Source organism: Pipra filicauda, unplaced genomic scaffold (genome assembly GCF_003945595.2).
Source record: "Pipra filicauda isolate LSUMZ 115617 unplaced genomic scaffold, ASM394559v2 scaffold27_size4233163_pilon, whole genome shotgun sequence".
Taxonomy (NCBI): Eukaryota; Metazoa; Chordata; class Aves; order Passeriformes; family Pipridae; genus Pipra; species Pipra filicauda.
The window spans coordinates 2,423,407-2,447,558 of NW_024104398.1; the positions used below are offsets into that span (position 1 = coordinate 2,423,407).

Consider the following 24,152-nt stretch of genomic DNA (forward strand, 5'->3'; position numbering starts at 1 on the left):
TCTTGCCTTTGACTCATTATCAGCTGCTGCAGCAGTCAGTTTACCAGAAAAATACATGATTTGTAATACTCAAAGTATTTCCCATAAAAGAAAGTCACCTACCTTCAGTGTATCTGAAGTAATGCCACTAAGACCCAGCTCATAAAAATTACCTGCATTTCTTTTTATTTTCTTTTAATATTGCGTTCCTGATCCTTTAATCCCATTGAACTTTTACATATAAAATGAACAAATAATCCTTGTTTTAGACTCCATAGGTGTTCTTGTTGTGCATTTTTATGTGGCTTTTCAGCCTTGCTGTAGAAAGGTAAATCACAGCCTCTTTAAGCGGTACATTCCTCTTACAAACATGAAGCATATCTGACTAACTACAATTGCAACAATTGCAACTTGCAGCACACATCAGGAGAAAAATATTAAGACCAGCCTTTGGAAATACTCACATTACTGTCCTCCAAGAACTTAAGTGCTTTGGCTATGTTATTCAAACGAAAAATGCGGTGGGTTGAAGATTTGTATTCGTGCATCTAGATAAAAGAAGAACCACAGTTTTTAAAATGGTGGAATTATTCAGCAGGTCATACAAAACTTAAAAACCTACAAGCACTGAGGCAAAATAAAGCTAGGGAAATCTACCTATGTAAAATTATTGCCATCTTTTGTGCGCAGTAAAATGCTTCAACTACATGATTGTAGCAAAACAGGGTTAGCAACCAGCTTTCCTGCTCTCCAGATGTTATCACTCTCTTGGACCTGCCACATTGATTATTTATGTAATCATTCCCCAACCATGTTCAGTCACAGGATCATATTTGCCTGAAAATCCATAATAATAGATTTTTTTTTTGTCTTGAATTAAATAAATGATCCTAATTAGGAAGCATGAGCAATTTTCATAGCAGGCACAGGCAGGTGGGACGCAAAACCCCTCACTTTGGCAGAAATGAAACAGATTTTTCATGCCTGTCGCCCTACAGTTCCACTTTGGCACGCTGTTTTTATCACATGCATACAGAAACACCTAACAATAAGTTTGGCCAGCTGATCTTGCCCCCTTCCCTGACCTCCTCCCTGACCGTAGGCATAGCCTACAGTTTACCATGCTGTATCTCCCCCTTCAATTCCTTTCCAGCCTGGCTCTCAATGCAATCAGTGTGAAGACACACAGAGACACCGCTGCTTCTGCTGCAGCTCCGCAAAACTCCAAGAATATTAAAAAATAGGTGGTTCTGAATGTGTGACTGCCATTCCTGCTGCAGAAAGCAGGTGCTCAGTCACTACAGAGCATCACCAGTGCATCTGCAGGGGTGACATGGCTGCAAAATGGGCCCCTCCTCTTGCCCAAGTGTGATACCCACACAGAGGAGAGTTCTTGCTGACAAGATTGCTGGAGAGAGAAAACATTAAAGTCAACTGTAACTGGGCTTTTATATTTGCACTGGGTGTTCCATTTCTGGCATGTGGAACTTTACATAGCTCTTACAAAAAAAGGAGGAGAGAAAAAGGTTCTGATTAGTGAACCTTTGCCCTGTTGATTTAGACCATATTAGTAAGACTAATGAAAACTGAGTCAGGATACCAGAACTAAACTCACACCTACAGCAAGCATCAGCAGACATACTGAGTGTCATAACGATCTCAGACAAAATAGAAACTGAACTGGTGGATTGAAAAAAAAAATACAGTAAATGTGTGTTTTCTTGATAATGTGACTTGGGTGATCTCCAAATGGAATATGTAAGCATTATTGTATTAAAGTCTTAAAAACCCTGAGGGGTAGGAACATTAACACTGATCACACACCATTTACACCTCATTGTTATGTATTTCCTTGAAATCTTACAGCTCAGGACGCCAGCCTGTAACATAAGGAAATTACAACAAAGCCACTGAAATTCTTATTACTATACCCAAGATGTGGCACCAAATGCACCCTTACTCCTTGCATATCCATATATTGTTGCTCATAACATACCAAGCTCCATTCCTATGGAGGTTTCTCCCTCTCTTTACGTACCAATTTTTGTCCTGACAGGACTTCCAGGAGTGCCATCAAGACTTTGCCATCTTGTATATCAATAAACAAGTCTTTCACTTTCAAAGGAGGCTTGCACTGTGAAGAAAAGAAACCAAATAGCTTTTAAAGCAGTACTGTTTGATAAGTCACCATGATTTCAGAGAGTTAGAAGGAGAATTTTACAAAACAGAGATACTAGAAGTAAATCATAGCCTGCAGGAAGAAAGACCCAACTATTCTTCACATCGGTGGCAATTTTGTCCTAGGAATGTTGGAGCTAAAACTGAGATACAGAATTGTAACTGAGATCAGACAAGGACTAATTCCAGATTTCCAGTAACAGAATCTAACACTAAATACTCTGCTAAGAAGTGACCACCCAAGGGTTGGGTGCTGATCCCTCAGACTAAGACAAGTCCACCAGAAGCAAATACCACTTTATACAGAAATAAGCCTGTGATCCAGCCAACCACAATGTCCCGTCTCCTCTGAAAGGTTTCTGGTGTGCCATTCTGCTTCCCCGTATTTTCTAAGTACTTTAAATAGCAACTTCTTGTATTGTGTCTCTTCTCAGCAAACTCCTCCAAAGGGAACCGTGTCCTCACCTCACTGAGGTGTGGATGATTTGCACTGTGTCGGATGAGGCACGCAGCCAAATCAGCTCAGCCCTTAGGGGGAGTCTTAGCTGCAGCAATTACACTCTCTTCAGGTGTCACTCACTCACGTGTCCCTAAAGAGCTCAATCTTTTTATCTTTGGATGGGCAACACACTACTGTTCCATTAAGCACTAATCTTGGCAAACTGGGACCACACATTTTCATTACTGGTCCCTAATCTAGCCAAGAGTACTAAACAATGCTCCATGAAAGAAAGCAAGATATCATTCATTTAAAAATTAAATAACCTATCTGAAAGCCTCAAACCCAAACCTTTTCTATTCTTTCAGTACTTAAGGCAAGAACAAACAGAACTCAGAAGTGCAAATTATTCCCAATTATCCCATGACCAGCAGAGCCAGATCCTCTCAAAAGATGACCCAAGTGGGATGGTCTGCTCCAAAAGGAGACACACCACACCGTAAGTTTCCTGAAGAAGTATAAGAAGACTTCATTGCTGCCTCTGAAAGCAAGAAGCCACTCTGCAAGAAGTGCTTCTTTAAGGAGAAAGGCAGAAGCCACCCTTCTCAGTGAGTGTCCTCAGGGAATCACCTGTAACTACAGACAGCTTTGATGAAGCTCTCATTATTTACATGGGTATGTTTATTATGGCATTTCCAGGAAAAACATTAATATACCAGAAGACTTTTGCCCTTTCTCCAGAAAGGCATTTTGCTTTGTTGAGTCAGAGAGGAAAAAAAATTGTATGCACTCCAGAGAAAGCTGACCTGCCCGCAGAGGTTCTAAGTCTTCATATGCTTGGCACAGCAGAATTAACAGCACCCTACAGCCTTTTTCATTATATAATTCCTTCTGTAAATCAAAGACCTCCTCTACAGTCACATATTTGACAACCCTTTCTGACAACTTCCAAAACTGCAGTTAGTTTAAAGCCCTAGAGCCTGATTCACGAAGGCATCACGTAACACTGTCTTCATTCTGAGAGGCCTTTGGGAGCAATTGCTAGTCAAAACATTTCTAGCTAGCCTTATTCTGATTTTCCAGTGAGTTTTAAGAGGATCCCTTTATGCCTTCAGCAACACTCACTGTAGAATAGTGGACTTAAGCAACTATTTACGTGATACCTTTCTTCTAATATCCCTTTACTCTACTGTGTCTGAAATGCAATCACTTCCCAAGAACTACAGAAGCTAAACTTATAGTCAGTTTGTGGCTCAAACTTAGACCCAGTCCGTTCTTTTTGAAATTTAGCCATGGATACTAAAGCATTGTGAAGCTCAAACACCAGTCCAATTTAAGACTTGTCTAGATCGGGAGATGGTCTCATTTCTTGATCCTGCAATAAGCATTACTACTGTCCCAGTAATATTAAGACTTTTTTTTTTCTCTTTTCGACCAAAACAGCAGGAAAAAGGTTCTCAGCATGACAGATCACTCAGGAGAGTTAGTACTTATCTGCTATCAATAAGAACAGTAAATTAGGTTTAATAGCCATATTATGTTGTGATTAAGAAACAACTACAGCTTAAAGATATGAAGGGATGTCCAAAACTTAGTTCTCTGATTAAGTGGATATGTGAAGATACCATCATACTGCCCCTCACAACATGGCTGACAAGGAATTAATGTTTTCCATCTTCAGATCTGGGATGAAGACAGGTTCTGAAGAACATCTGTCTTTGGCCATAATGCCTCAGATGTTCAAACTTGCAGTCCAGGGAAGAACACAGACATCATCACCAGAGCAGCCTCAACCACATTTGATTTTACGTGGGCGCATTCTATGGGAAAATTATAACCTCATGGTAACAGCCATTAACATTAAAGACTTTAATGCACCTAAGATGAACTGAAGCTACCCAAGCATTGATTGTGCCTGAAAACAAATTTTAATTTAGCCAGAAACAGGCTTTAGCTTTCCCTCATCCTCCTCCAAATGTCTCCACATGCACAAAAGTCAACTTTGTTTCCAAATTTTACCTCCTTTAAAAGGAGTTAACTGCAATCTGTCTATGGCTGTATCCTTGTATCCCAATATCAAGACCGTCAGTCTTACCTTTCCCAAATGCAGGTTTATCCATCTGGTAAAGGTCCTCTTCTGTACATTTTCCCGTTCAACTAGGAATATCAGAAACAAAAAACAGCACTTAAGTTTCCAGAAAAGGGAAAGCTGGTAGGAAATTTCAGAAACTTATACACAAAACAGAATTCATGAGAGCCCTGTGAATAAAACAAATACATTCCAAACCAGGAGACATAAGTTTGAGCTACAGAGTTTTATTCAATTTCTTTGACCAGACATGAGCTATACACTTCTAGATGCATTTTTAAAGGCAGGAGGAAGGAATCTCTCTTAGTTTTGCAGTCTTTAATGCTCAGCTTCTGAGAGGTGAACATTTATTTATGTGCTGTGCACAGCTCTCCAGTGATGTCACCCTCTGAGCAGGCAGCTTGACCTTTCTATGTGAATTTACAGGATTATTGCTCTGACACCCTTGTGCAAATTGGGCTGGCACAGATTCCAATATACTCACTTGCATGCACAAGGAAACAGGACCAACACAACAATTTTCTCTTCATTCTTATGAATGGAAAAGCCTCATCAAATCTCATCTTCCCAGTCTCCTAACCAGTACATTTAAAATCAAAATTCCAAGTCCCTAGATTGAAGAATCATTTCATTTATATTGCAATAAGATGAGAAGTGCTAGTTTCTTGCCAGAAGTGCTGTATGCTAGGTGCTGTACAAACAGCTCTCAGGCCAGCTGAAGAGTTTTTAATCACATCTGCCATTTCCTGAATCCATTTCCATAGTGAACTACAGCAAAAGTGCAAGGGGAATCATATTACTGACCAGCTTTCATTTACCTTCTAATATAAAAAAGTAAACCATATATTTAATATAAATGAAGTAGACTGTGAAAGTAATATTTCATTTTAAAGACAATTATTCTCTAGAGGTTCTCAAGTTTCACTTGAATTAAGGAAATCTGGCAATTTATGAACAAAAACCATTAAAACTAGTTATATGCTGTATTTCAATTTACTCATAGAGTATATCAAATATATTTTAAAACCATTTTGTGTTTCTTCAGCTCTACAAAAACAGCTAACCCATCTACTGGGAAATCACATTCTGTAAAAGTCTGGTTTGTTTTTACTGGTCAGACTGATTATAGGCCAAGCAGTAGCTTCTGTAAATCAAATTTTAATATTGTTCTTTTTGATCATTTTAACTGAAGGGTCAGCAGTCTCTAATCATATGTATAATTGTTTTCCTTATTTTTATGCATTGGAATAGAGCTTTCAGCATGAAGCACATCTGTCACTTTTAAGTCCCCTTATTCCATAAAACCTGATTTTATATAAGATTGGTTAAAAAAAGTCATTACCCCTTAAGTGCTTCAGAAAACATGGAAAATGCCAAACTAATTATTGCTGTTGGCTTTTCTTTTAAAATGTCTTAGAAGAATGTGCACAGATTTGAAACAGCTCTCTACAAAAGAAACTGTAAATTATATTAGGATTCCAGAGTATCTGTAAAACACCCACAGCATTTACCACCTACAAATCCCGAAGTACAACAAACTGAGAGATGTGTCACATATTTCTTGGGCTTCCCTTCCTTCAGCACCTTGACCCCAGAACTGGTTTTCCATGCACTCCCACAGCCAAGGCTGAACAGAAGTGCTACGTGTCACCCAGGGTGTAACTTCCACAATCGATCTGCTAAAATGAACCTTTGAGGGTGGGCGGAGGTTAATGTTAAGCCAGAACTTCTCCCAGATATACTCCTTTCTGTTCAAATACAGGTGTTAGTGCAAAGGGGATGGCAGAACAGACACAGGAGCTAGCAGCAGGCAATGGGGCCACCTCTTGAACTTGTCTGAAAGGCTCAGGAATGCTTGGATGGGCATCAGTACCAGGCTTTGGGAAGGAAAGGAGACCTTATCAAAAGGGCTGGATATACAGACTTCCAGTGTCAACCAAAAGCAAAGAGGAAACACAGAGGGTACACAGAAGCTTTCTGGTATCATCAGAGGCTTGGTTTCTTGTCCTATTTTTCACCAGTCACTTTGACAACCTTCATTTTCACAGTAAATAAGGATGCAAAAGAGAGCTGTGTTTATTTACAGATCATCCATAAACCTGAGCATACATTGGCTCCTAATTTGGCTGCAGAAATTCTGCCATGATGCAAATTAGGAGTTGCACATATGCCTTAAAGGATGGGCGAGCCAAGCTGGTATTACTGCTTCAAGAAGCTCACACACCAAAAAAAAAAAAAAAAAAAAAGACACTTTCAGGAAAGCACTTGCATACGTGAACAGATTTCTGAGATTAATCACTGAACATTTCTATGGCAAACAGCCTCTTTCCAGGAAGAGCGATGACTCCAGAATGGGCACTATTTAATTCTGTAATAGTCTAAAGCAACAGTAACTGGACGGGAAGAGGAAAAGGGAGGAAATGTGTTTATAAAACCCCTAAGGTAGACAAACCTCTAATGCAGTCCATATGCTTGATGGTAGAGCTAATGGGAAAAACTCAGCACAGGTATTTACTGATGTGTGCGTTTAACTGCTATTCTTCTCCAGCTTTGTGGACCTCCCAGTTTCAGTACAGCCTCTCTTCTCCACAACCTTTTCATTTCAGATAATTGTAGAGACTCTATAAACTTTATACAGTTTCTATAAATTAAATCTTTTTTTCTCCTTCACACCTACTATTATATAAAAGTGAAGAAAATCATTCAAGTCTAAAGTTCCTATGCTTGTATATATAGTTTACTGAAACTGCACTGTGTTTACTGGGCAGCTAGAGAGCAATAACACCATTATAAAATAATTACACCCACATATAGCTGGCCTGCACACAAATACCATGCTGGAAAAGAAGAATTCCTGCTGTGAGGGTTGGATTGAAAGATCTAATGCTGGAAGGTAGTAAAAGTTAGGAATTGCCATTTTGATTCAGCTCATACCTTGACATAAGAGAAAAATTACACAGGGAAATTTTGACCACCACACAGAAGCTGGGTCTTACATACTCTTCCAATAAGCTAAAGTGTGACTTCTTTTCACAGAAGGGTTGAAGACATTGCAGAGGCACAGTATTTATATCAAAGTGCACGTGTAAGTCACTGACAGGCATTAGCTGCAATAATTTAAAGGGGAAGAAACCCCTAGAGAAGGAAAAAGTGTGCTGTTAGGACGATGAACCTATTCTATAACCCACACAGTTCTTTGCCCCACACTGTGTCCTAGAGGACAGGAATTTGGCAGAATTTGGCCCAGTATCTGTACCTTAGTAAGTGTGCAAATACATATTCACAAAGATACACCGCTTTGTCAAGTCTTATGGCAAAGGCAACTAATTTGTCAAAGACTAAAACTAAGCTATTTCAAAAACCACTTGGGCAGAATTCAAAGTTAAGCTGCTAATGCACAAGGGAGTTCAGCTGCTTTCCTGTGTGGCACTGTTTTCTTCCCCATCAGTCTAGAAATTCCTCAGGCATTTACTAATGCCATTTCTTCCTCTCTCAAATCTCCTCAAAGGTCATTACTGTTGCGTCACCTACAGGAAGCCAATCCCTAACAGCCTCTACATTCAACAGCAAATTTGAGATAGCAAATATTGATTTGCTTCTAAATACTATTTATTCTGTTGTTGTAGAACCAGTTATGAATAATCCTCTGAGGCACACCACGGTGGGGCTGGGCACATCAAGGAACTACGAAACACGCAAGTTGATTTGAGTGGAACACTTGTCAGTGTGTAATTACATAGCTTCAGAAAACTGCTTGATTTGCATGTATGGATATTACTCCCAAAGCAAAGCAGAAGGACACTTAAATTTGCTTCCAAACCTATTAGCATTTCATCTAGGATAACATCATCAGATGACGTTAAAACCTTCACAACAGGCCAAGCTGGCTTTTAGATCCACTTGCAACTTACCTTCTGGACATCTCACTAAGTACCAGTTTTATAATACGCACAAAAGTCAGCTTCCTTGTTTCTACCACAACTCACAACCTCTATAGATACAATATATACCTTATTAACAAGTTATTAACAAGAAGCAAGTTTTCAAGATGGAAATGATGGTGTTGGCCACCTAACTGTGACAGAGGATGCTTTAACTGCCCTTGGCTTGAGAGGCCCATATTCACTTCATAAGTAACCAGTGGCTGCCAAAGAACCAGCTCGTAACGTGCATGGCTCTGGAGGCATTCCAGCATTTGCCAAAGTCTTTGATCTGAAGGAAATGGCATTTCTTATTACACAACAAAAATATATGGGAAAATGTATGATAATTAAATACTACAGCCTAACTCCAAAGTGGAATACGGTTCAGACACCCTAAGTCTTGGGAAATGCAAATTCCTCTCCTTCTGCCTTCCTCACCCCCAAACCCTCATTCACACAGTTAAGCAATCAATCAGTTTCTAGCGAACACACGCTAAACAATCTACTTTTGAACTCCAGGCCAATAAATAAAACAAGAACTGGATTTTAAACTTGGCTTCATAGTGTTCCCGCACTGTGACTCAGCCTAGGTATTTCTGATTTCTAGGCAACATACTATCAAATCTGAATACTCTTTTCTCTGCAAACAATGCCTATGAAGGAAGCCAGACTGACATCTTAGAAAATTGATTTTACCTAAAACTGCTTATTTGCGATGAAGAGAGATGCAAGTAACTGCTTGCAGGCAAATAAAGGCCATGCCATTAGTCACAGTAAGTGGTCAGGCATTAGATACAGGATGTTGATGCCAGATACCAGATACTGTATCTGACAACTGTAAGGAAGCACAGATCCTTGTCCGGGAGACCTTCTACTGTTCAAACACTACACCTGGGACAAAGTTCGAATGCAAACACCAGAGACAGGGCACATGCAAGCAACACATCTGACACGGAAAGGCTGATTAAAGGTATGCTGGAACAAAAACAAAAGGGGGGTGAGCAAGGGAGACTGGGTGTGGGGGTAGCAAATGACAGCAAAATAACTGGAGAGTAGAAGATTAAATGTGTAAATTAGGGCAGGGAAAAGTGCAATGAAATTTTCCACTTTTGTTTCATCTCAACACAGAGTTACATTAAACACATTGAATCCTCAGAGACTTAGTCTATATTATATGAAATGAAAAAATATCTCACAACATAAGACAACATATAGGAAAACACATTCCTCTCATATATATGGTGCAGTTCAGCTACACTGCTCTCTGAGCACTCAGTACTTCTATGTAGAAATCTCCATATTTGTAGGAGTATGAATTTTAAAGGCATAATCAAAGAATAAGGAATAATTTTATCCAAATTGTCCACAAACTTCATTTTACAAGCTTCTGGATTCCTGTGAATTCTACATTTTCCTTGTGCTTAAGAAACCCCCAAACAGCTTAGAAGATTAATATAAATTTTCTGCTTGATCTATAAAGGGGTTGAAGGCTTTGTTGTGTACCATATGCCAATTTGATGTAATTTGGAGCACATGAAATATTAAATCTTAAAAACTCTGGTTTTCTAAAGGAAACATTAACTACATTATATAATATGAGTCTGCTCTCAAGTTACCTCCTATGAAACAGGGCCTCTAAGACTTCCAGATGAAGTTGTTAAGTTAATTGTTTGTTGAAACCGACCCGTTTATTAGGGTCCTTATTAAATTTCTACGGCAGGTGTTGAAAGCTTGAAGCTTTTTCATTCCATAGAAGTTGCAGAGTCTGAGTCTTACTGGTTCGAAATTCTTTAAAACTCAGGTTGGTTCTGCAGAACACAAACATCGTAAGATCCCAGGCATTACATTTTCATTACCTGCAGCAAAAGAGGTTTCTTTCAGAGTTCAATGTCTGGTTATAGCAAAATATTTACTGCTGCAATTGGTATGTTAGGATTACATGCACCAGACAAATATTACAGGATGAATATGAGATTTCTAAAAAACTCTTAGTGCTTCAATCCTCACAATGTCTGAGACAGATGTTCCTCTTACCAAAGCATTAGAAAGATGAATTTACTTGTAAATTCTACTAGGCTCTGGAAGAGATATCCTACATAAAATATTACCATTAGAGCTGATCAAAATAGCTTCCAATGACAGGGATTTATATTTCCCCCTTGAAAACTAATTTCGTAGTGGCAGATGGTAAAGATTCCCCTCCATGTACCCTTCAATCACAAAGCAAACATCTTTGTTCTCATGACTCTTTATACACGTGGAAAATGTTATTGAACAGATTAAAAAAATTTCTCATTTACATACCAGGAATGTTATGAAACAAAAATCTGACAAGGTTAAAAAAGAGAAATACAATTGTGTTCTGAACATTGTGAATGAAACAAACATCAGTGTTTACTGAGAAGACTGCTGGACCCAAATAAAGTATTAATTAGGTTAAATTCAATGGGTTTGGAATTGATCTAACAAGTGACTTAAGTGTTGATCCAGCAAGAGGTTTTCAGGCTGTGCAGAGCACCTCTTCTGGTTTATTACACACTGTGCAGGGATCATAATATCTCCTTCTGCACAAGAAAAGAAACAGGATTTGCTGTTACCAGCAATGGCCATTAGGAGAAATGCAACAACAACCAACATCTTGGTTCAAGAGTTGCTCTTCGCCCAGAGTTCATGGTATTCCAGCACTGTTTGCTGCACTAGTCTGGTTTCTCCAAACAGTTCACCTCCTGGGACTGCTTATGTTTCTTGGAGGTATTGAGGTCCCCAGCTCTGCAGCAGGCAAAATGTCCAACCCTTGTCATTGCTGGAGTGTTGAACTCTGCTTCGAAGCACAATGCTTAACTTCAGTTTCAACCTCCTGCACCTTTCCTACCTACTTGAGTACATCAGGTCTGATTCTCTTCGCTTGCTCAAAAATAAAATCAGGAGTGCCTTTTTGAAGCTAGCAAAATTATAGTAGCTGCACTCAGCCAGGTACCAGTTAGCCCCATCTTCATATCAGTTGGAGAAATGGCTCTTGAATCACGTTCACACTGACAAGGTTTTACTAGCACTAACACAGCCCTTTCCCTCCCACATGGAGAAGAATGCCCCATACCCATAACAGTATCTGCACCAGTATCTATACGTCACATCTAACATGAGATCTCCATCCTCAGCCTTTGGCATCTAAAAAGAAAAATACAACATCTTCCAGAAACCATCCTACATCAACCAAGTAAGGGCTCGTCACAGAGTCCAGTCCACTTCATCTCCACTGCTCTGCATTTACTTTTAATTGTTGTGGCAAGCCTAGAAAGCCTAAACTGTGAAATTCTTCAAGTTTTTTGACTTCCAGAGAGGAAAAAAAAATCCTTTTTGTTGAGACATCAAAATCTGAAATGCACTAAGATATTCTGCTATACATCAGATCTGACAACAGTGCTAAAGCCTGAATAATTTGAGATGAGCAAAGAAGCCAAACAAAACCCACACTATGTGTCAGGGTTATTTGGTTATTTCTTGACATTCAGAGTCAGATGAGAACTAGCACGTGTCCAGAGTCCCACTGTTTCCTATATTTGTCAGTTAATGTTAATGGGTTGGTGCTTAACTGTACTTTTATGCATTTAAAACCATTGTAACTGAGTTTGTGAGCAGAATGCAGAAAATGAAGATGCAAGGGGCTTTAACACAAAATTTGAGCTCTCACTATTAGCAAGCAGGACCTTTAAAGCACCACAGGGTAGGACAGAAGAGCTGAGAAGACAACTGCCAGGGGTGGATAATCCTCCTTGTAATTTGCCTTTACCTGTGGCAAACTTAAAAGTTTCTTCTTCTAAAATCAAGTATCGAAAGTCAGTCACAAATGTGTCACAGAACTACCTTGCAGAAGGCCTGAAATCACAAATAATTGCTTGTTGGAGTGCCCGTGGCTTCCGGATTTCTCTTTTTTACTTCTCCCACTGTCCCCAAACAATTCGAGACTACCCAGCCAGTATATCATCCAAACCAAGAAGTGCTTACAAAGCCTTCTGAACAGGACACCACAGCACTGGAAGAGGTTCAGAAGTAAAACTTAATTATACATGTGCAGTACTGCAAAAACAGTAGTAAAAGCCAGAAAGAGTAATTACTGCAGGGACCACCAAAACCTACTGGTGTTCTCAAGAAAGGGAGTGGCCTCGGGTGGGTCTCCCTAGTGAGAAATATGAAGAATCCAGAATCACACTGTCTTCTGCCTCTCTCCCACTTATCCATCCCTTTATTGTCTCTTGTCAAAGCCAATAAGCAGCACAGAAGAAATAGAGTGAGGAGCATGGTAATCAGGTGAATATTAGAAACATGTAGAAATACATACAACTCTAAGAGCAAAAGATTGAAGAGATTTACAGAGATTAATATTAACTAGAGAAAAATCCTGTGGCTTTGGAGGAACAAGCAGATGCTTTGTTCATTGTGGGCCAGACACGTGATCTGAAGTAGAGGGTACAAGACTGTTCTTAGAGGGATGGAGAGGAAAACGAAACCAAAAACACAACATAAGAGATAGGAGCTATACTGTGTAAGGTGCTGTATTGCTGTAAGGCAACCACCATTTAAAAATGGATGAAGGCAGAGTGTAAGCTGCCAAAGTTAGATTAAAATGGATAAAAAACTGAACTACAGCAGAGGTCCTTTTGAGATGCATTTTATAAAATCCAGGAACCCAGCAGTGACCGGGATACACCCCTGTGGAGTTTCCATTTGTCTTAAATGACCTGCTGGGAGGCATTCTAGGAGGCTTCAAGGGAGTTATGCCTACTTTTCTAAGAGAGGGAACCTGCCACAGAAGTTGCGGGCAGACCAAGGATGGCAAACGTCTGAGTGTTGAGCAAAGTCAATCATGTAGCCTCCCCCACAAGACCCTAGCTGACCCTAACTCTGCCCCCTCTAGCCCAAACACAGGCTCCATGCGCAGCACAGCAGAAAGCCTGGCTCCCTCTGCACACTGGTGAGCACTGGTTTGTTAGCACAGGGAACCGTGAGCTGGAAGTACTGGGCATTATTCTGGGTGATACTATCCAGCTGCCAAAAGTTAGCAGATGAATTATTTTTCTGAAGTCAGTAGAAGTCTTTCTTTTGCTCCAGAAGGCTTTAAAAACAGGTTATAACGTGTGAAGATCATTCGGAAATAGTATTGGCACAGCTTACCAATTAATCAAAACTAGAAGGTGTCAGACAAAATCTTGGGACTGGGCTTGGGTTAAGGCCTGCGGTAACACTCATGATCCCAGTTCTTCCTGAGTCTCCCAGAATGTGGCAATGCAGCCCTCAAGTGACTGATGCTCTTGATGAGCTCCATATTTTTAGCTGCTCGCCTGAAGGCAGGTTTCAACAAATCTGCCAGGACGAAGACCCAAAAAAAAAGTGTATATGAGCTCTCTTGTTCTGAGGATCCAACAGTAAAATAGCACCATTTTATGGTATTAAACCAATGTAATGAAAAACCACAGCACAGTGACCTGTAGACATTTCACACATCTTCAACACTGACACTGACATGCCTCCTCACTTTGTCATTGAATAGTTCACCTGTAGCCTCCAGGACTAAAGCCAACTCTCTACTTCTCTACTTTTTGCAACTCTTTTCCAAATTTAAAATGAGAACATGGAAGGAGCCATGAAAATTCACCATTTATCCTTCTTGGCCAACATGGAACATCCACTCAGAAGGAAAGGCAAACAAAAAAGAATTTGGATTTAAGAGCCAAGCAAATATTTGCGTTATTTCCAGAAACAAAATTACTCATAGCAAGAAAATCTGCTTTCAAGCAAAAACCCTGTTATTACATAACTAAACTCTGTGTTTGCACTGCACCTTTAACCCAATTAGCTCTGTGATCCTCCTTATCAGACTTTCCTGTCCTTGGGGACAAGACATAGCATTATCTCCTGTTACAAAGGAGAAAATGGGAGCACCAAGAACTTCAGGGACCAATTATCATGCAAGCAACAAGCCCTTCCTTTAATACATTCCATGGTGCTCATATGGCATTACATCTTTCCAAAAGGCAAGTTTAAATTAAAAAAAAAATAAAAGCTTGTGGAAAGAACAAGTATTTTGTTGCTTTGAACTGTGCTCAACATGCAGAACGATCCCTCCTGAGATGGTCTTAAGAGATACACTGCAAAACGGGACGTAACCTACTTGTTTGCTGTATTAGCTTGTACTAGGAAGAAGTTAATCTGACATTCCAGAGGAAGGTGGACCTTCCAATATATGTCATAGTGCCTAGCACAAGAGGAATAAAGGCACTTTGGCAAGAGAGGGAGGGCCAGCACAAGGGAGGGTGTCAAACAGCTCTTTGGCAGCAGAGCTGGCCTAGTGTGTTGAGCAGCCCTCGACCCAAGAGCACTTACATATCCAAACATTATCACATTAGCTCACTAATGCTCTCCACATTACTCTTGCACTGCTTTGCATCTCCTACCCCACGCCCTAACAACAGGATTCTGGTTAATGCGTGTTCCTCACGTTTTTTTATCCATTTGCCACATCAAATCATGAATGTTGTGCAATGGGAATAATGCAGAGCATGAGGGCTGACAGCATTCCTGTTGCCGTAGAAGTCAGAAAAAGTCTAATCAGTCAGCTCCTGTTCTGCCTCTTTTTCCTCTCTCTGACAGGCATACCTGCCAATTTCAGCCCAGAGGACTGCTGCTATGTGCTGGATGTGGTTAACAGGTGATACATCCACCTTCTTTAGGCCTCCAGGTACCTTCAGAACTGGAATGTACATGCTCTCCAACAAAAAAAATCACTACTCATCCTCCATTTTTCTTAATCCATAGGATGTGAGATGGATGGATGAGCAGCAGAAGAGGACAGTGAGGACACTGCTGCTGTTGGGACTACACATTCCAGTTCCTTATGGCAACTGAGCTGGACAATCCAGTATAATAGGAGAAGACACCAAAAGCACTAGAAAGGCTGTGCTGCACACGGACTGATGTCTGCAACTCCTTGTCAACACTACTGAGATCAGGTGGGCTAATACAAGCACGGACATTGCATACAGGGTGACAGGGAATGACCAGATGTTTTGCTCACTCGGGCCATGTCTATGCTCAGACCAAGAGACTTCAAAGCTGTTTTAATACTGTTTGTACATAACTTGTATAAGATTCTTTTATAAAAATCCCAGGTATCTCACATAGCTGTGCTGGAGCCAGGTCAGAGCCATTCTGACTTCATGTGGCACTTTCAGCTGAGAAGCCTTCACAGGTGGTCAAGGCCCTGTGCAGCAATTGCCTTGCTCACGCCATCCAGCAACTGCTTAGTTTTGAGAGCCTGGTTTTAAGTTGAGAGTTTTAAGTTGAGGAGTTTCTACTCTTTACAGCTGTATGAATTGACCCAGGGCAACCAAAACATTTCAGAAATATGAGACATGACTCATGGATTTCGAGAGCCAGAGTCCACACATCCCCAATGTGTGTCATTTTGGGATCACAGAAAGACATTATTAAGTATTCCAAGGGCTCTGGCAGGCTTGAAGTGTGCATGGCAATGAGCTTCATCAAAGCATTTGCAGCAAAGTCAGACTAGAGAATTGAGTAATCATGACTAAAACATGCTCATACAGTCAGTTCCCCTCAGGATTAGAAACACAATGAAATCTTCATAGAGAAAAAAAAAATCAAGAGCGCAACTACCTGATTGCAGCCTCTTGCATGGCAACAGGGAAACAGCAAGTCTTTAAGCAGAAGATGCTACTTTGAAACTGAGGTATCATTAAAAAAAATAAAAGGACTCTCAATGCCAAACAGCACGTAGACTCTGACACAACATATTGCTAGGAAGATCAGGGGTATCAGAGTGTGACCTCTCTTAAAAAATCCTAAGTAAAGCATGGCAAGGAGAAGGCTCAAAGCCCTAAATATCTGCAGGAATTCCATTCAGACCTTGGGCAAATTTCCACGATCTCTGTGCTTCTCATCTGTAACAGTGGAATCATTCACACTTTGAAGGCATCTTGAAATTGAACCCACAAACACTGACTGCAAAGTCAGGTCCCAATGTTTAGAAAATATGGAATTCATAAGATGTTTTTTGTGATGCATCTATCCAACAATATCACAACTGCTGATCAATAACATCATTTACACAACCGAGGAAGGAATGGCAATAGGACTTGATACAACAGTGTACCTCTCTTGTGCTAATTTTGTTTGCATATGTATGAAGTTTGACCCCAGTGCAGTAAAGTTGTAAAGACAGAAACACCTTTTGCCTACTAACCCTGTGATACTGGAAATAACAGAGAATAAAAAGTTACAACTCAACTTCATCAGCAGACCATTCTTCCCTTGTTCACCAACACAACAATCATAAGCAAGTCACTTAAAAAGTCAGGACAGGAATTTTGTTTTAGTGTAACTTCATTTGGAAGAAGAAAGTGAAACTTCTCATGATTATATTTTAGTTTATTTTTCCATTAATAATTATGACTGCAATTTAGCTGTAAGAATGGCTTTGAAAATATACCTTCTCCATTTCAATTTATTTCTACAGCTGCAGAATTACATTGTTTAACTTTTTTTTCTTAAGTGGATTTTCTTTGGCTTTGGCTTCCATTTAATAAAGTGACTAGTTTACTGAAAACAGCCTCTGCAGTTTCAGTGGATTAGTGCAGTAAAGCCTAATTTGATTGAAAAATAACTTTGCTCCATGTTGCTTTACTGCCAGTGTGCTCACACAGATGACAGCTGTGTCTGGCCCACAGACCAGTTATTTCACGTTTTGTTTGTTTTCAAATGGTCAGCAACTGCAACACCAATAACATGCACCCTCTTCATTTTCACGTTCTGTGGTGTGTGCAGAGTAGGTGGGAATCATCTAAGTGGAGACCTTGTCAGGAGAGGGCTTAACTGCTCTGCTGAAGATCAGCAGTTGATAAAAGTAAAGAGAGCAAGTATGGACCAAAGACAGTAATATAACTACTTACAATTCTATGCCAGATGAAACACGTAGGTGGCAATTAAGTACAAAAAGCTTGTCAGAAATCCCTAAGCACATAATTTAATCAGGATTTGATGCTATGACACCACAACATGCTGTACACCACTTTAAGGTCTGCAGAGCCTTCATTCCTCACTTGTCTCCCATCCTGCAACAATCTGTGCACAGCTGTGTCCCCCAGAGACTCTTCCACAGAGACAGCACCCACAGCTCAAGATAGGCATCAGGATTTAGCTTTTATTTGTCTGCTAAAACAAACAGATTTAATCCATACATCATTTTATTATGGTGTAAATAATAGTTGCTCTGTTCTTTCAACAGTGAAAACGTTTAATTTTAGAGCTGCTTTTTTGTAGGATGGTTACATTAAACCCTACACATGTAAGCAAACAAGGATACTTTGACGTTAAGAGATGAGAAGCAAGGGCCATGGGCCTTTCAAACTCCCAAGACAAACCTTATCTGTCCTTGGCCAGAAAATTAAAAATGGAGATAACTGTTGACTTTTACAAATACCAGTAATGGTTCATATATCTCTGATGGAAAAAAAATAACTGATTGATTTACTTCATGTCCACTGAACATAGGATTTTAAAGCTTAATTATATAAAAATATAATTACATAAAAATAAAGCACTTATATGCTTTCAGACCACTCTCTCCATTAAATGAAAAATTAAAAAGACACAATCAGGTATAGAAGTGCAATTATATAGCAAAGGACATATTTTTGTCACAAACAACATGCAGGAAAGTAAGGACTTTGAGTTTCTGAGTAAGTAAATTAAACATTACAAAATAATGACAAAAAGTACATAGACAAGTTCATAGTATTTGCAATTTCAACAGAAATCTCATTGGTATAAAGAATATAAACTTTGCTCACTAAGTGAGAGACGACAGTCTTCTACAGAACTGGATTGTTAAGGAAGATGTGAAGGGGTTAACAGATGGTTTCAGGAGGAATTGCCAGTCAAAGGAAAAACTTTCTGCTGGTATACCCTGACCCTTTTCCTCTGGATTTCTAGAAACTTAGTAAATTGATCCATGCAATTTTATAAAGGGGCAAATATAAGAAATTATCACTATACTGATTGTACAAAAATTTAGAGTTGACTGATTTGTCTGATGTCACACAAGAAGCCAAGTGACATCTTGAGCCTTGCTCTTTAAGTCACATTTTTCATGGTATGCAAGGATATGCTTAGAAAGCACTGATTTGATTTAAGTTGCTATGAAAACGATGGATCTTTAAACTGCAGCTTGTGTGGGCCCTTTTCTTAATGAAATCCACTGAGATACTGGACTCCACAGCTAAAATAGGTTTTACCATACAGGTTTGAAGCGAATGAATCTGGAGCAGAATGTACTTGCTATAAAAAGTAAGGGAAAAAAAAGTCTTCAAACTTACATTTGTCCCAAGAGTCACATAAAATTTCATGTCTCAGGGTTGTCTTCCAGAGAAAGGAATGTTTCCCTGGAAACATGTTTCTAAATACAGTTGCTCCACTCATATCTTACACTAACAGTTTGTTCTTCAAGAACAGAGACAGGCTAATCAATGCCGAGCTGATATCCCTGAAACTTGCTCGCTCTAGTCAAATCCCGCAATTTCTCAGGATCCCCCTATTTTTAATAACTGACAACATAACAAAAACATAACCTGTGGTCCAAGTTACTTCCAAAATGGATGCAAATCCTCATCTCAGACTTCAGCGTCTTTAACCTCTGACATAAAAACAGAGATGCCCTACTGCTAAATACTCTTCACATCTGAGACAGCTGGTGCTCAATCAGGTACCACAGGCATTCCAGGAAAGGGATTGTATCTTGACTTCGTACCATGCCTGGCACACAGAAGCACCAATCACTTATAAAAGAAGGATTCAGAGCTGTCCCAGTTAAGCTATGACTAATTACATATTTACCTCCTGGTAACCAGCAGAGGAAATCTATGAAGTCACCATGGTGTGTGGTTTCAGGAGATGAGTTCTGTCCTTACCCAGGCACTAATGTAAGCATTAATCGTGGTTTCCTCATGGACAAAGCATAAATGCTGGTGAATACCTCACTTTTAGAGCACAAGAAGAAGGAGCTGCGTATTTCCAGCATCCCTTCTTGTTACCCTGAACTTCTTGCCAATATCCACCTACAACTAGGAGCCAGTGCTGGTCCTGGCATGTCTCCTAACAAGATCTCCAAGTTTGCAGTGGGTTTGGCAGAGTGTAATTATTGTCTTGTGTCTCTGCCTAGGAAGAGCCATCTCTGAAAAAAGTGGACGGGTGATACCAGCCTTTGCCCTATCATCTTTATGCTTTAACCAGAAGTGCTGGAAGACATCATGCTTATTGCTTGTGAATACTTACCTGGCAGATGGATTTTTTGGAGACAAACAAGTATTTTACCTTTTGATACAAGAGTGGTGGCAAGAGAAAGATTATTTGATCTGAATAAAGGAAGACTTAAGATTTGACAGAATACTTTTTTCTCCATGTGTGAGGTCTCTCATAAGTGGCACTGAAAGACTAATTAGTTGTCTCTCCCAGCAAAAGAACTAAGGAACATCAAATAAAAACATCAGGGTGCAGGTTTAAAAACAAAATTCAGGGAGCTGCTCATGGAAGTCCTCACAGCCAGACACTGAGGATTCAACACATTTAGTGAGAGCTTTAGGGGAGACACAGTCACAGATAGGAAATTCACCTGGACTTATTCACCAACAAACTCCCTTCTGGCTCTGGAAGAAGTCCCTGGTTTGCAAATGGTTGCCAGACTAGACAAGGACATTGTGAAAACTTCTTGCCCTGTTCTTACACTAACTGGGTACCCCTCTTTGGCCACTGTCAGACAGAGACACTTGGCTGAGCAGACCTTTGGTGTGACTACATGGCCCGCAGTATATTCTCCTATCAGGTACTGCAGTGGACAAGTCTCAGCTGTGGGACAAGTCAGAGAGAACCTGGGCTGAAGGCAGTCTGACATATTCCTAGGCTGAAGCAAAAGACCACTTTGGATAAAAGGCCCTGGGAGATAGAGAAAAAGTGAGAAACCTTTGTAGTTTCATGCTCATATAGCAATGGGAAGGTGAGAGGTTTGGGTTTGGTTTTCTTTTCCGCTATTACCCACTCTGTCCAATCTACTGTAGGATTTCCCCCACTGCACATAAGTAGATGATCATACTTTACATCAATTGACAGTCTTCTTTAAGTCATCTTGGATGGTCTCACCCTTAGATGGACTGAAACATTAAAAAAAAAAACAGGGAGAGGGAAGGATCTGAATAAGACAACCCTTTTTGGCTACCTGCTCCAAGAGCCTTTCACTCATGTCAAAAAGTTACATGCCTTGTTGTTAAAGTCAACTTCTTTAACAAATTACTTCATTAATTTCAAATGTACTACCCTATTTATAAAACAGTTGGCCTTGTTAAAACAGCTGTATGCTAATAAAACAGCCCTGAAAACTTTGTGCAGTATATGTCTTTCAGGGTGTAGCTATCACAGAGCCTATGGGTGGAAGAGAACTATTGGCATCCAAAGTTGGACACACACAGAAAAACCCCTACAGTAAGCATAAGAACCAAAGTAAATAAATAGGTCTCCTGTCACACCCTGAAGGTTGCCACCACCCAGCGCTTGCCAAGGAAAGCACATTCCAGATATGGGGCCCTTCCTGACTGCCACAATTACTCCCAGAAAGAGGTCTAATCCATCAGACTCCGGATCTCTATGGGAAATCAAAAGCCAGAAATAAAGTCAGGAAAGTGATAAAAAAATTATTCTCAGACAGGTCACCACAGTGAATATTTTTAGACCAGAAACAGCCTGCTCGATGTGGGCTAGAAGCAAAGAGCAGTTACTTTCTCTTACCCTCATATTGAGCACTATTTCACTGATGCCAGCATCCTCTGGAGATTTATTTCTCCATCCCCTTGCAGATCTGTTTAGCTTAGCCTGACCCCTAATTGCATCCCAGAGATCAGAAAATGCTACTTCTGCCTGCTTTGCCTGGGGCAGTCCCTGCTTTTCCTTGGGCTGACTAGGCTGTATGAAAATGTCTCTTCTTTCCCTCCCTTCATCAGGAGAGTTTCTTGTAGTGAAGTGTAGGTTTGCTGAGCAGCTAAGGATATGGAAAATGCTGCTATTGAAGATTTTCCTAACAATGTAAATGCTTGACAGACAAGGTCACTGTTGTATTTACTTTAAAAAGCAAACATTACAATATCAACAGAGTATTTTTAAAGAAACCTGCAGCTTCCAGGAGTGCCAGCACCTACTGTCCAATGCCTTTGGCCCGTAAGAGCATCCTGGGACTTCTAGAATAAGGTCTGGGCAGAGAAGTTATCAGTCAAAAATAAGAAGAAAGAATTTCAAGAAAGAATTTGACTCTCATAAATTCTGCACATGTGGTGCTATATGAGAATGCTTTTTCGATTCAAAGCATCTCACTGCTGCCTCTATTCTGAGAGGAGAAAAAAAAAGTATTTCTTAACTGGTATTTTTTGAGGAATTGCACCTGGAGTAAGAGAATGCCACAGTTATCAAAAAGGACTTCGCGTTCTTACTGAGGAAGCAGTTCAGTCCCCAAGCGCTGCAACTACCCATCTCATGACCTACACATAAGGTGCATATCCAAGCACTTTTCCCACAGAGCCACCTGTGCTGTACTCCCAAGGACACATCCCCTTCAGCCTATCTGCCACCACTTGCAGTTTCTGGGCAAGAACTTCTCACACTGGAGTCCTTAAACCTCAGATGATCTGCATTGGTCTTGAGACACTCATCAGCAGTTTCTTATGGCTTGGAGACTTTGTATTCACTTCAGACCCAGAGGTGAGAAGGTAGGATTGTTTTGCACTGAGGAATGCTGTTAGCAATCCACATATTTTGGAGAACACATTTCTTTAACAAGTTTATAGTTTCTCAAGTTGTAACATGGATCAATGAGATGTTGATGGCCGGTATGGCACACCTGAATTTTCGCCTTCAGTTTGGAAGCACCAACTCACACTTATCCTTCAAATGCCCTTTTGGTTCTTGCTTCAAATTGTACAAAAACATCCTTGAAAACAAGCTATTGTTGTCTGTACTGAAGAGGTTCGTGAGTGTTACTAGGTGTATGAGCTAGCTCTGCAAACCATTATGCTCATTCCTGATGAATGCTCTTTCCAGTGAAACCCTGTGCTCTAAATGGGAGTTGGCGATATGAGTAGTATCAAGCATATCAGTCACTGGAAATGGATAACTTTTGTCCTCTACGCTGTTGCTTTTAGAAAGTAGAAGTTTCTTCCTCGTTATGAAGTTACAGACCCAACGAGGCCTAATTCAAACCCACACGTCCTCTGGGTGCCCGTTCGCAAATGCCCTTGTGCTCCACATCGCTACTGTCAGTGTCCCAAATCACTGTCCCAGATTTGGACCCTCCTGCCAATTCTTCTCAAAACTGCAGAGGCACTCACTGCTAACCCAGTTCTGTCGAAATGATCCCCATTTGCTAAATCACCTGTGCAGCCACAGTGGCCGTGCCACGGCAGGAGGTCCCAGGGACACAGCAGCAAAGCCATGGCCAGAGCACCATCCTGCCCAGAGCTGGGCACCCCTGACCCTGCAGGCAACCAGGGCTGTTCTGTGGGACTTCTGCCAGCCTGGGACACATGGGGAACTGCCCTCCCTCCCTCCTTTGCCCCAACCTGCAATGAGGAGTTTTACTTGATACTTGGCGTGCCACTGTCTAAAATACACACACTGGATAAGATGCTACTTTTTCTGTCTTTGTTAATCTCTTCGAGCTCCTTTAATTGCAGCCTGGAAGCTTTTTCCAGACTAGTGGCTGGCATTATTTTATCCTTTCCCTGAAGAGTTCAGCTGCCTTTGCTATTTACAGGCATTTCTCTAGGGCTGAATCTCAATTTTTGCTGGGATATGGAGTCACATGTTCCACAGATTATCGCACCATCCATCCCCCTTCTGCTTCTTGAGTCAACTCAGAAAAGCAAAAACAATGTGCATACTTCTCTCACCTCAAAAAGTACATTCTATCCCTTTAAAAATTTATGCAACATGTACTTTGAACGGCAGGAATAAATACCACAGATTCACCATCTTATTATCTGTTCCACCATTCTACCACTAGACAATAATATTAAGTGAGGCTTTTTAATGATTTTTTTTTTCCTATAGTCCTCTCTGCACTCAGGCTCTGTTCTTTTTATCACAGGTAAGCCAGCACTTTTTGCCAAGAGGCCCCTTTTTTCAGGTAGTTTCTGCTGGATGTATAGTCCTTCTCTTTATTGTTACTTTGCTTTTGTTTTCTATTCTTTATTTGCTAAATTGATGATTTGACTCTATTACATATATATCAAGTACCAGAAAATACAATGTTTCAGAAAAGATCAGAAAAGGCTGGTTTCAGAAAGACCTGGGCTAATCCCAAGACCACCTTGTGCAAGGATAGCTTGTGTCTCACTAAGTGCACACAGACTCTTGTTAGGATTCTCCAAATTCCTTCCCTCTTTAACCCGAGTTTCTTCCCCAGAGTTGAAGGCAAATTGCTCCATCTTGCTTT

At 40.4% G+C, this 24,152-nt stretch overlaps 1 protein-coding gene across 1 annotated transcript in view; it reads right to left on the reverse strand.

Annotated features, from left to right (window-relative positions):
* Nucleotides 1-24,152, reverse strand: part of CLMN (calmin) — a 76,988-nt gene that overhangs the window by 21,102 nt on the left and 31,734 nt on the right. The window contains exons 2-4 of the mRNA XM_027718405.2: nucleotides 4,692-4,753; nucleotides 2,018-2,113; nucleotides 444-527 (exon numbers count right to left, since the gene is read on the reverse strand). Of these exons, the coding sequence (XP_027574206.2) occupies nucleotides 444-527; nucleotides 2,018-2,113; nucleotides 4,692-4,753 (242 nt within the window). The remainder of the gene's footprint in view (nucleotides 1-443; nucleotides 528-2,017; nucleotides 2,114-4,691; nucleotides 4,754-24,152) is intronic.